The 12,847-nt window shown below is 32.5% G+C and overlaps 1 protein-coding gene and 1 non-coding gene across 2 annotated transcripts; both read right to left on the bottom strand.

The window, feature by feature from the left end:
• Nucleotides 1-2,221: 2,221 nt before the first annotated feature.
• LOC130960224 (root meristem growth factor 10) lies at nucleotides 2,222-3,257 on the bottom strand. Its single transcript, XM_057885562.1, has 2 exons — nucleotides 3,084-3,257; nucleotides 2,222-2,798 (listed from the first exon to the last, which is right to left on the bottom strand). Exons 1-2 carry the CDS (start codon nucleotides 3,210-3,212, stop codon nucleotides 2,466-2,468), a joined length of 462 nt encoding a protein of 153 aa, XP_057741545.1. The 5' UTR covers nucleotides 3,213-3,257; the 3' UTR covers nucleotides 2,222-2,465.
• A 1,045-nt stretch (nucleotides 3,258-4,302) lies between these two features.
• Nucleotides 4,303-4,376, bottom strand: TRNAI-AAU (transfer RNA isoleucine (anticodon AAU)). Its single transcript has one exon. It is a non-coding gene; the product is annotated as a tRNA-Ile (tRNA).
• Between the last annotated feature and the right edge of the window lie 8,471 nt (nucleotides 4,377-12,847).

Genomic DNA, 12,847 nt, shown 5'->3' with positions numbered 1-12,847 from the left:
AGATTGCGATAGAGCGCATATAAGTTCCAACTAAATTGTAGATCAGGGAAAAAAAAGATGCTATATGATCAGGTTATTTTAATTATAAAATTTAATTATATTAGTCTAATAACTTATTGGTAAAATAAAAATTAATAAAAAAAGAGAAGACATATAAGTAGAAGAAGAAAAAAAATACTTACTTAAATTTAATTATAAAATAATTTATTTATCTAATATTTTTTAATGAAAAAATTAATTAGGGAGTTAATTATTTTTAGTAACATCAGTCAAACTTTTTAAATTTTAAATTATAATTCGAGACACCAATTCTTAAAAAAGAAATTTAAAATAATTTTATAATAAAAATTGTTAGAATATAATTAGGATTAATTAGAATCAATTAACATTATTTAGCATATCTGAATATTTATTATACGATATTACGTTTTTATTATTTCGATTTTCTTAGCACTTATAAATATCATTTTATATTGTATCATTTCAGACAACTTGAATATACTCAATAATATACAAATTATTTATTCAGTTTAGTCTCTTGTTTCTAACAAAAATTAATTAATATTAACTTTTTTTTTCTATGCTTCTTAAAAAAAAATTAAAAAGAAAAAACTGAGAGTCACATTGTAATGAACACGACGCTCATCACAACAAACATATAATACCTATAATTACAACAACCACTATTGTGTCCACAACTGCAATTTCTATGAAGTCATTCAAAGAAAAGCATTGACTTGAAGTTATACAGTTCAAGAACCATCATAAATAACCTAAACCTAGACTTAGGCATAAATATATACACACACTTAATTACTAGTTACTAGCTAGGTTGGTAATTATAAAGTTGATTTTTCTACGGTGAAAAATAATAATGATATATAAATAAAATTCTTCAAAATAGATTAAGCCATTTCAATTTTGCCTCTTTGTTTTCTTCTCTGTTCTCTTTTTTTCTTGTTTCTTTCTTTTACTCTACAAAAAAAAAAACTAATTTTTTTTTATATTGCAGATCATTTTTGCCAATGTTTCCTGCATTTTGTGTTATACACAAATATGACTCTTCACAATTTGGACAAACCGATTTTATAGTTGGATTTTTAAATTTTGTAAAACTAGAAAATAGACCGTCCGATTAGTGAAAATAATTTTTTTAATTTTCAAAAACGCAAATTAAACAATATAAATCGTTGGATACAAATTTTTCACATTAGCGTTAGTCAACAAAAAATCTGGAGGTTCCAATTTCTTATTTCCATAGCATAGTGAATTAACAGTTTAACACGTTTCTATCTCACCATCTTGTGATATACACATATAGGCAATATTATTATATATTATGTATAATTCAGTTATTACTATAAAAATATATATTAGAATATAAATTATATATTAAAAATAAATTATATATATATATATATTTTGATTAATTTTAGTAATTGATTTTCATAACTAATTCTAGTGTTCAAACAAATAGTATTTTTATAAAAATAATAAGCAACAAAAATATGTAAACGCAACCTTATCTTCATCTTTTATACAAAAAAGCAATATATGCCAGACTGCATACCAGAGTATAATTATAATGATAAGTATCCATTTGAAATCGATGAATTTATATTTCAATTTCAATTTTAATATATGATTTGTCATATAATATGCCTTATTGGTGGTAAACTTCTCATAAACCACAAAATATAGTACCATATTTTCTTATTATTGTAATTGATTAATATATATACCTGACTTAATTTTAAAGATCTATATGAAAAGATACCAAATTACAAAGATTCTTCACAAAGAAAGTAAACAACGTAAAAATCCAGAGCACTACAAATAGCACCATGCATCCCTTATCTCCATTTCCATATCATCACATAAAGTCTTTTTCTCCAAAAAAAAAAAAAAAAAAAAAAATCATTCAACATGAATAACCAATCATCAAAGGAAAAGGAAATTGATATATATACATAGAGATACCATATACCATATTTGCATATATCTTACACAGAAATTAAATATGAAAGAGAAAGAGAATCCATTCATTCAAGCATTATTGTGACAAGAGAAGTTCTTTTATTTCACAATAAGATAATAATAATAATATAGAAAGAACTACATACCTAGAATGACAAAGGAAAATATACATAACAAACAAACTCTTGCTAGAAAACGTGGCTGTTGTACACTAATAATTTAAACAAAAACAAAAATTCTCATCAATTAAGTCATATATTAATTAGCCATATAAGCTAAAGTTTGTGTAGTCATATATATAAAAACTAAACACATATATATTATATATATCATGCACCCCAGAATGATGAGAATGATCCCTATGATGATCTTCTTTGATTTTCTTTTCTTTACAATAATATTCATTAGGGCTTCACATAAGGGATGCATGATATAGATGATGATACATAATTACTTCATATATATAACATTAATTATATATATAATAATTAGTTGTGAGAAGGAGGATGTGTCTTGGGTGGTGAATAGTCCAAGTTAAACCCTGGATTTTTCTCACTAGGTTTCTTGTGAGGAACACGCCATGAAATTGATGACGATGATACAAGAGAATTAGTAGTTTTAGTGGCACCTTTTCCCTTTGCTTTGAGCACCCTTTGATTTTTAGTGCTTCTTCTTCGGTTTCTATTATTAGGGTTCTGATGATCAGAATCAGAAGAAAACAACCGATTAGTCTTCACCTTCTTGTTGTCATTACCACCTTCTTCATTAACTTGCTTTGGATTGGAACCCAATACTTTTTTCTCATCATCACCACTACTAATCTGCATTATAAATGAAGCTTTTGTGAGGCATGCATGTATATAAAACACTACTCTTAATGTTTTTTTTTTGTTCAATTGAAAAAACACTTGAATAATCTCATAAAATTAATTCTGTTTTATTTGTCATTATATTTTTATTTAACATTTTTAAAAATAAATTGTATAAAAAATATTTATCCAAAAATAATCTATATTTAGAAGATTAAGTATACTAAAAGTGACAATTAAATGAAATACATAGAATAAATTTTGATAATAATGCTTAAGATGCATGCTAGGCATTACCTTGAAGGAGAAGTGAGGTTTCTTCTCCATCTTCTTCTTATCAAGAGTGCTAAGATGGCGAGCATTACATGCATGCAAGGAAATAAAAAGAAAGATAAGAAGAAGGAGATAAGTGATTATAGATGACATGGTAGCTAGCTATCAAGAAATTTTGGTCAAAATGGTAGTATATTGTTGTAGCTAGGATAATGAAAAAGTAGTGATGGTTGCTCAAGTATTTGTAGTAACAAGGGGAATAAATGTGCATTAAATGCACTATGTTAGGGAGGAATAAGAGGTTCTCTTGATGAGGAACATGGAGATGTATGTAGCTATGGAGTGAAAGAAGTAATAATGGTGGAAGAAAATGAAGATATGGTAGCCTCCTCTCTTTTGTCCCTTCCTTTTGACATTTCAATTTATTGGGTCCCAATTCATGAAAGGGAAAGAGAAGCAACACAATTCCTTCTTCATACATATATACAAAATCAAGGCCAAAAAAGACATATATAGAAAATATCCTAAATAAATTAAATTATTTATCATATATTTAAAATTAAATATATATTATTATTTTTAATATATATTTTATATAAATAATTAATTTTTTTCTGTGGCTAATTTTTTATACGGATCTAACATGGTTGATAGAGATTTTGTTTTTATTTATTTAAATTTTAAAAAATATGGAAATTGGTATTAGATTCATTGGAGAGGTATATATAAAGTGAAACATGAACCAAAAATCAAGAATGACATTGCCCCCTGAATTGGTTCAACCGAGGAACTTTTTCTCACTCACTGTCTTTCACTTTAGGGTTCTTGATCAATATCTGAATGGCTAGTACCCCCTTGTTTCTTGCCTTTGCCTACCGTTTTTTCCTCCTTGGGAAATAAAATAAAAATTAACTATATATTATTCTTACAGTTTAAAAGTTGGAAAGCTTTTTGGATCATTAGTCATCTCTTGATAAGAAGTTGAAACGATTCCACATTGACTTCTTAAAAGTCGGTAAAACATTTTGTTTCTAATTAATGGAAGTCAATATTGTACAAAATAATTTGTATACACAATTAATTGTGAGCAAGGACAAGAATTTGGAAAATTAAACAGATTAATTAATGTTTGGTTTAATTTTTTTTAATTTATTTGAGAAGGATAGATGACTATAAAGTTTGGTTTAAACTGTCCAGTATAGTAGTATACACATAGAAAAGCAAGAATAAAAGATACCATATTTGGCCCATGCAGGTCTCGAACCTGCGACCTTCGCGTTATTAGCACGACGCTCTAACCAACTGAGCTAATAGGCCTTGATATGCTCTTTATATATTTGGGTATATATTAACAATACTTCCAAGGTCTCTCATGTAAATGTGCATGCAATAATTGATTTGCTAAGATGCATGTGGATGGGATTTGTTAAGTAGACCCATATTTAATAGTGATTCTTCCCATGAAATGCGTGTGAAAATGAAAAAGAGAAGTGAAAAGAATATGAAAGAGATAGACCTCTTAATTAAAGGCCGTAACAATTGATGGATGACATTTTAAGATGAAATTAAATCCGTGCCCTCTCTCAATGTGTAATTCATTTGAGAAATGTTTTTAATCCCATAAAATATAAATATTGTGTGTATACTATAGAGTTTAATTGCCTGTCCCATAGCAATCTAAAAAAGTTAATTTCATGTCATCATTTAGTTTCATATCTGCGCTATATAATTTTAAAATTGCCACTCAGATAAAGATGGTTAAAACGTTTTTTTTTAAATATTTTTTAATAATTAAAATTTAATATATATAATCGATTAAATCATATTATTTTTATCAAAATTAGGCTAGACAAATTAATTTAACTAAAAAAATGGTGAATCAAATATTAAACTAGTCTAAATTAATATTATTTTTTATAAAAAATGACTACAATACCTTTATTATAAAGAATAATTAAAATATTCTTATTTTATATATATATTAATTTTAAAAATTCTAAATTTTAACCCTATGATAAAAAAATAAAAGACTAAAATTTAGGATTTTTAAAATTAATATATATAGAAATATTTTAGTTATTTTTTATAAAAAATAATATTAATTTAAACCAATTTAAGATTTGATTCATCATTTTTGGGTCAAATCAATTTGTCTAACCTAATTTTGATAAAAATAACATAATTTAATCGATTATATGTGTTAAATTTTAATTATTAAAAAATATCTTTATAAAAAAACGTTTTCAGCATCTTGATGTAAGTAACTCCCTTTTAAAATAAATAAATATATATATTTGACTCTTCTAAGATTCATGGTTAGGAATAGCACCACATTAGAAGAAGAGATAACTTAATTAGCCAAAAAGCTACCAGTTGTTGTCATTATTAGCTATTTATGTTATATAGTTCTTATATATACTCTATCTACTCCCATCTATATTTTGTATCATAATATAAGTAATCAAAGTATCAATGTACAATTGACATTAATGATCTTTTCTTCAAACTCACCCTGTATTTCTGATACCTCACATGCACAAATTAGGAAATTTAAAAGTGATAGGTTATAACGTATTATATATGGTATTAATAGGGGAAAAAAAGTATAGGAGAATAATGTATACAGTGTACAATGGTTTAAAAAAGGATAAATTTAAAATTAAAAATCAAAATTGTAATTAATTAAATAATTATTATTAAATTTTAAAATTTAAAACCATTAGAATTAGCATCTAAATCATTATATACGGTTATACATATTATATATTTTGTATCCTATCACATTTTCAACAGCGTTGGTCTCTCCTTGGTCTCTCCTACAACCTCCATCATTGTCATCACAAAAGTCTTGATATCGCTGCTGCCCTTACCGCCGCAGCAAGTTTTTTTCTAATTCGGATAGTGACGCCGTTTTGCACTCTCTTACCGGTGTCGATCGATCTCTCCCGCAACAATCATTGTCGTCGCCAAAAAGCTCTCGCCGCCCAACCACCGTACCACCTCTCCCCTCACGACTCGCAGCTCTGCTGATCAACCTCTTCTGATGCCTGGATTTAGCCCCGGGCAAGCAAAATTTTCTGTGATGTTGATTCATCCATTTTTGTCAACGCAACAACAATGTACTCTTAATTAGATGGGGTTGATGGCGCCTAAGGGTGAACCAAATGTGGAGCTTATTCTTGAGCATCATAATCTGCCAGTGGCTCATACCAAGATCTCATGGGTCGCATGCCTCTTGGATCTCACATGTAAAATTTCAATCCTTTATTTTTTCTTTAAAAGAAATCAATGGTCGTTTTAATAGGTACACGAATAGTTAATTAAATTCTTATATAAATGATTATTTGATTGGAATTAGTTTTGTTAGACACAATTAAAATATGTTAGGTGAATGATTATTTTGATCCTTGAGTAGTGGATAGTTATTCTTAAGTGCTCACGAGGATTTTTGTTGACGAACCAGCTTTGGTGAAGAGGATTCCAACGACAATGATGGGAGCTAGTTGGTGATCAAGCTGGTGTTTTGGTAAATTAGAATATAATTAATTGTTAAAATTTTTAAATTATTAAATGGAATTTTTTGGTTGGGTAATTCGGATGAAGTATTGTAAGACCCAGAATTTTTGAAAAGTCTTATTTATGGTCAATGCAAGTCTCAAATCATATAATTATTTGAGTCTTAATTTCAGAAATTATTTTATTAAAGATAATTAAAGTAAGTTTTGATTTATTGAATTTGAAATAAGTTATGATTATTATCCAATTTTACAATTATTGAATTATTTTCTATATTCAAATTTATAAAGTTGGTAGTTGTGAAATAATAAGGATTTTTTATATGATTTGGACTAAATAATTAATATTTTAAAATATTGATACTACTATTTTGGGAAAATAAAGAATTTAATTATATTATTTCTAATTATTTGATTTGAACATTTTATTGAAAATAATTTATAAAATTGATGAGCATATAGTATTTTTCTATATATAATTAGTGTTGGATTTAATTTGGGTTTCAATTATTATATTATTTTCAATTTTATTTGAAATTATCAAATTACCCCTAACCCTAATTTTCAAAATAATGAAACCCTAACCCAGTGACCCGTTACCCGATCCGGTTCCCTTTCACCCACACTCAGCTCCCAAAACCCAGCAGCAGCCGCAGCACACAAACATGATTTTTCCCCTTTTTCCCATGAAAGAAACGCAGAAAAAAGGGATAGAGGAGAGGGGTTCCACGGAAGCAGAGTGAAGGAGGAGGAGGAAAGGCGGCGTGGTGGGTGTCACTGCCACCGTCGCCGCCGTTGCTAACAGAGGAGAAGGGAGATCTGAGGGAGATAGAATGGAGCTGCAATCAGGGGAAGGGATGAGCCGCGCTGCTGCCCGTGCCGCTGCTGGTCCACCTTGGAGCCACCGTCGAGCTTGCGAGTGAGGGGGAAACACAGCGCCACCGACTTCGCCAGAGTTTCGCCATTGAATCCTCCTTGTCGCCGCTGTTCGAATCGCGATCCAGAGAGGGAGGATATGCAAGCCATGGCTAGATGGGAGAGGGCGCCGTGTTTGGAAGCCGCCGTTGTCCTCACTGCGCCACCGTCGTCCTTGCCACAAGGTCAACCGCTGTCATGTATGGCAGAGCCAGAGAGAGAGAGTTCAGGAGCTGAGCAGACGAGAGAGATATGAGGCGGAGCTAGGAGTCCGACCACCGCACTGAGCTGCTGTTCGCGTTGCTGGCGCTGCCTCCGTCGGAACTGCTGCCGTCAGAAAAGGGTTCAGGCCACCGTAGGTGTTACTACCGGAGAAGGGAGCTGCGTCTCCATGACTCCGACCACCGGGAGTGGTTTTGTGACTTCCAGGACCACCGCCGAAACTTCTGGCTGTTTCTGCCGTCGCGAAAAAACTCTGCCGGTAAGAGATTTTAAATTGAGGTTTCTGTCTTTTCGGATTTCAAGAAGGTTTTGATGTGCGTGGTTATTATAGTTGATCCACCGGAGCTTATGGGCGCTACCGAAGCTGTTGCCGGGTCGGTTCGGAATTTGCAGCTGCTTTATTTTATTATTTCGGTACGCGTTTTCGATTTGAAAGACCTTTAGTTACTGTTCTGTTGTCATACGCTGAGGTTTTGCAACGTTAATTGCTATAAGATTGAGTTTCGGTTGTTGTATGTTGCAATTAGAGTCGTTGAGATTGTGGAGAAAGCAAGTGGAGCCGAGTTGTTGGTTGCCGTCAATTCGGGTTAAGGCGGAAAGGACTCTGTGAGGCGTTTTGGTTATGGTTTTGCGTTTTGAGGTAGGGGCACTTTCTGAAAACTATATTTTATATATTGGAATTATTATATATGGATACTGATGTGAGATAATGTGTATTTGGTGATTGTATCAGCCTTATGTATTGTTTGATTGTCTCGAATGATTATGAATGTTTGTTTGGTTGGATTGTTGTGAGGCTTTGTGAAACGGAATGTTTTCAAGTTGATTCTTTTAAAGATTTGAGATCGAGTTTAATCCGTTGAGAATTAATTTGAGTTGAGTTAATTTTCTTGATAATGTGAAAAATAGAATACACTTTTGGAGTCAGCCTGGTTTACTTTAATTAACTTAGTTTTGATAAATAAATTGTTGCTGAACCATTTCTTTAAAGCTTTGAAAATGAGTTTTATCGGCTGATAATGAATTAATTTTGAAACGGTTTCCTTGAAATATGAAAATGATGTGAATATTGGATTTAGCTTGCTTTTGGAACTAATTTTTGGATCTGGACTGTTGAAAAGGATTGTGAAACGGTTTAGTTGGGGCCCGAACCGGGTGGCAAAGTCCAAATTTTAGGGGAGGTGCTGCCGAAATTCCGGTAGAATCCGGGACTTTATTGAAATGTTGTCTGAAAAAATTATGAGTTAAAGACTTCTACTATTTTATTTGAATTATCAAGAAAAGGATGATTCATGCTTTTGAAATGAATTATTAAAGAGAAAATTGTGATTTAGTCTTGTTTCTTAAGAAAAGTATTGTATCTCCTTGTGAGTTTTTGTAATGTGTATTGTATGTATGGGTGTACGTTACATAACGAAAGTATTTTTGGAGCGATATTGCGGTTTAAAGTTTTAAACAGGCTCATATTTTTGTATTAAATAGTATAAGAGTTGTCGTGATGTCCGATCTATCAGAGTAGCGCAGTCGAAAGCGTGAGCTTTGGTAGTTAAGGTGTTACAAGTATTTTTTTAATTTTATTAGGCTAAATTTTCAACCTATTGTTCATATTGTTTAGATTTTTTGTTATCTATTTAACAGAACTAATATCAATAATGTTTATTTTACGTCAAGTTCTCTAATTAAATTAGTATCACACTTTTATCTTTTATTACCTTGTGCACTAAGGGGAGGGGAGGGGGAAGAAGATGAAGAGACGGTAAATAAAACGATATATGGTATTAAAGATATAATGATTTATGTTGTCTTTTTCTATTAGTTTATTAAATTTTTAGAGGAAGTATTTCATGATATAGTATTAAAGTTTTATGTTTGAAAATTTTTTATCTAAAGTTTCATTTTTGGTGAATTTAAAAGAGAAAAAAAATAGCATAAAATAAATAAAAAATGTCTATGCAAAAATTAAATAATCCCAAAATATGCTCTTATTTAAAAGAGAGCGTTATTAAAAATATAACTGTTTATATAATTTTCTTCTATCAACATAAATTTTTTAAAGAAGTAATTTTATATCATTTGAAAATAGATTTTTTCATAAAATTTGTCTATGATCTTGTTATACATGGAGTTTATAATGTTTTGAGAAAATGAGAAGAAAATTTAACACGGTAAATAGATGACTAATTTTTAAGAGTACGATAAAACGTAAATGCGCATAATATTAAAATTGAAGGTATCAGGCTAGAACTCAATAGAGAGAGAGACGGAAAAGAAGAGAGCGTTAGAAAAAGAATGATCTGAATTAGAAACTGTATGTGTAGTTTACAATGATGTGTGTGATTTATATACCCACTAATGTGACTAACACTTCTAACAGACTCTCTACATAACACACACTCTTAGCCTAACAAATAGCTAACTAACTATTATTATACACACCATATGCTAACCTCCTTCATCCCCCCTTAAACTGAAGCGTGGCCTGAAAGCAAGTCTCAGTTTGAACCGGAAATCAACAAAGAGAGTGGAAAAGATGGGTTTCGTGAAGATGTCTGCGAGTTGATAAAGAGCAGGAATGTGAACAACGCTAACAAATCCCTTCAATACCAAGTCACGAGTAAAATGGATGTCCAATTCAACATGTTTAGATTTGGAATGAAGAACTGGGTTGGCGGCCAATATGACAACACTGAGATTGTCAAAGTGCACGACAGGGGGTGATATAATTGGCATATGAATAGCTGAGAGGAGGTTACGAATGGACATAGCTTCAGCCATAGCATCAGCAATGCCTCTATACTCAGCTTCAGTACTAGAGCAAGAGACAGCATGCTGCTTACGCGAGGCCTAAGAAATCAGATTTGGCCCCAAGAAAACACAATAACCATTAGTCGATTTGCGATCATCAGGGTCCGACCCCCAATCAGAGTCAGTGTAGATAGTGAGATTGTGCTCCACGACTGGCTGAATTTGAAGCCCAAGATTAGCCGTTCCACTAATGTAGCGAAGAATGCGCTTAACAATCTTCCAATGTGACTCGAGAGGGTTCTGCATAAATTGACAAATGCGGTTGATGCAATAGACGAATTCTGGCCTAGTGATGGTGAGATATTGAAGGCTCCCAACTATTGAGCGATAGAGAGCTGGATCCGAAAACACAGGACTTCCAGTCTTAGATAATTTAAGAGAGGAAAGAATTGGAGTAGCACAGGAATTACAACCCAGCATGTTGGCTTTCTTTAGTATGTCATGAACATACTTAGTTTGGCTCAAGAGAAGGCCACCATCATTGGTAGGAACCACTTCTAAGCCTAAAAAGTAGTGAAGGCTGCCAATATCCTTCAAAGCAAAATGAGAGTTGAGATCAACAATGACTTGCTTAATTTGTGCATCTGAACTACTAGTAACTAAAATGTCATCAACATAAATGAGAAGATAGGTAATAGCACCATCACAAACCCTGGTAAAAAGAGACGTATCAGCCCTTGTTGTAGCAAAATCAAGCTTGTGCAAAACACCCGAAACCTTCATGTACCACGCACGGGGAGCTTGTTTTAAACCGTATAATGACTTTGTTAATCTACATACTTCATTAGGGGAACCAGTCTCGTAACCAGGCGGCTGAATCATAAACACCTCTTTACTTAACTCACCATTTAGAAACGCATTATTGACATCAAGTTGTCTAATGCTCCATTTGTTTGAGACAGCCAAAGACAACACTAATCTGATTGAAGTAGGCCTCACAACCAGACTGAAGGTTTCTTGAAAATCAATTCCAGGTCGTTGGCTAAACCCCTGAGCAACTAGCCTAGCTTTATACTTCTGTAAGGAGCCATCCGAGTTGTGTTTCACTCGAAAAATTCACCTGCATCCTATAGGAATTCGATTTGGAGGCAAGGGAACTAGATCCCAAGTGTGAGTACGCATGAGAGCACTATATTCTTCATCCATCGCCATCTTCCAATGTGGAATTGACAGTGCCTCCTTATAATTCTTAGGTTCAGAATTGATTGTGACAAAGGCTTGAAGCATTTTTAGTTTGAAAATGCCATTCTTCGACCGAGTTATCATTGGATGAAATGAGTGGACATGTTGGGAAGGTTGAGGTTGAGGTTGTGGGGCAGATTGGTTAGCAAGACTAGGAGAAGAAGAGGGAGTTTCATTATGTGAATGGCTTGGGGAGTTTGAATTGATGGACTAGGAACTACTGGAAGGGTTGAGGCTAAGAGAGGGGTTTTGTGTGGTAGGGACGGGCTGGTGTGACAAAATGGTAAGAGATGGCGTGGGTTGAGATAATGAGGATGGTGATTATGAGGGATCATCAAGAAGGGTGTCCTTTAGGGATTGTAGAAAGCCAGACTTAAAGGGAAAGTTGGTTTCATCGAAGATAACATGCCTACTCAGAATGGTTTTTCCTGAAGTATTCAAGCATATGTAGCCTTTGTGCTGAATGCCATAACCAATAAACACACAGGGTTGGGACCGATCATCAATCTTGTAGTTATTGAATGGCCTAGTATAAGGAAAGCATAAGCAACCAAAAATTTTCAAGGATAGGTAGTTTGGGTTGACATTGAACAGCTTCTCATAAGGTGAAATATTGTCCAGAACTGGACTATGCAGCATATTGATAAGTTGCACTGCAGTGATAAAGGCATCACCCCAAAATCGTTTGGGCATTGAAGCTTTAGCTAGTAATGTGAGACCTGTTTCAACGATATGCGGTGTTTCCGTTCAGCAGTTCCATTTTGTTGGTGGACGTACGGACAGGAGAATCTCCATGCTAAACCTGTTCCCTGCAAAGACTTGACCAAACTCACATATTCCTTTGCATTATCACTTTGCATCATCTTAATTTTAGTATCAAGTTGCAATTCAACCATAGCTTGGAAATCAAGAAATATAGATCTGAGTTGAGCCTTTGAAGAAATGAGATAAATCCATGTGAAACGAGAAAAAACATTAATAAAATGAACATAGTACTTTGAACAATTTATTGAAGTCACAGGGGCAGGGCCCCATATATCTGTATACACGAGTTCTAAGGGTTTGCTATACATAGAGTTTGAAGAAGGAAATGGGAGCTAGTGAGCCTTCCCAAGTAGCAAGAAGGACACACAAAATGTTCAGAATTGA

The sequence above is a fragment of the Arachis stenosperma genome, chromosome 2 (assembly GCF_014773155.1).
Source record: "Arachis stenosperma cultivar V10309 chromosome 2, arast.V10309.gnm1.PFL2, whole genome shotgun sequence".
Lineage (NCBI taxonomy): Eukaryota > Viridiplantae > Streptophyta > Magnoliopsida > Fabales > Fabaceae > Arachis > Arachis stenosperma.
The sequence above is the reverse complement of the archived record's forward strand: the minus strand, read 5'-3'. Positions and strand labels throughout refer to the sequence as shown.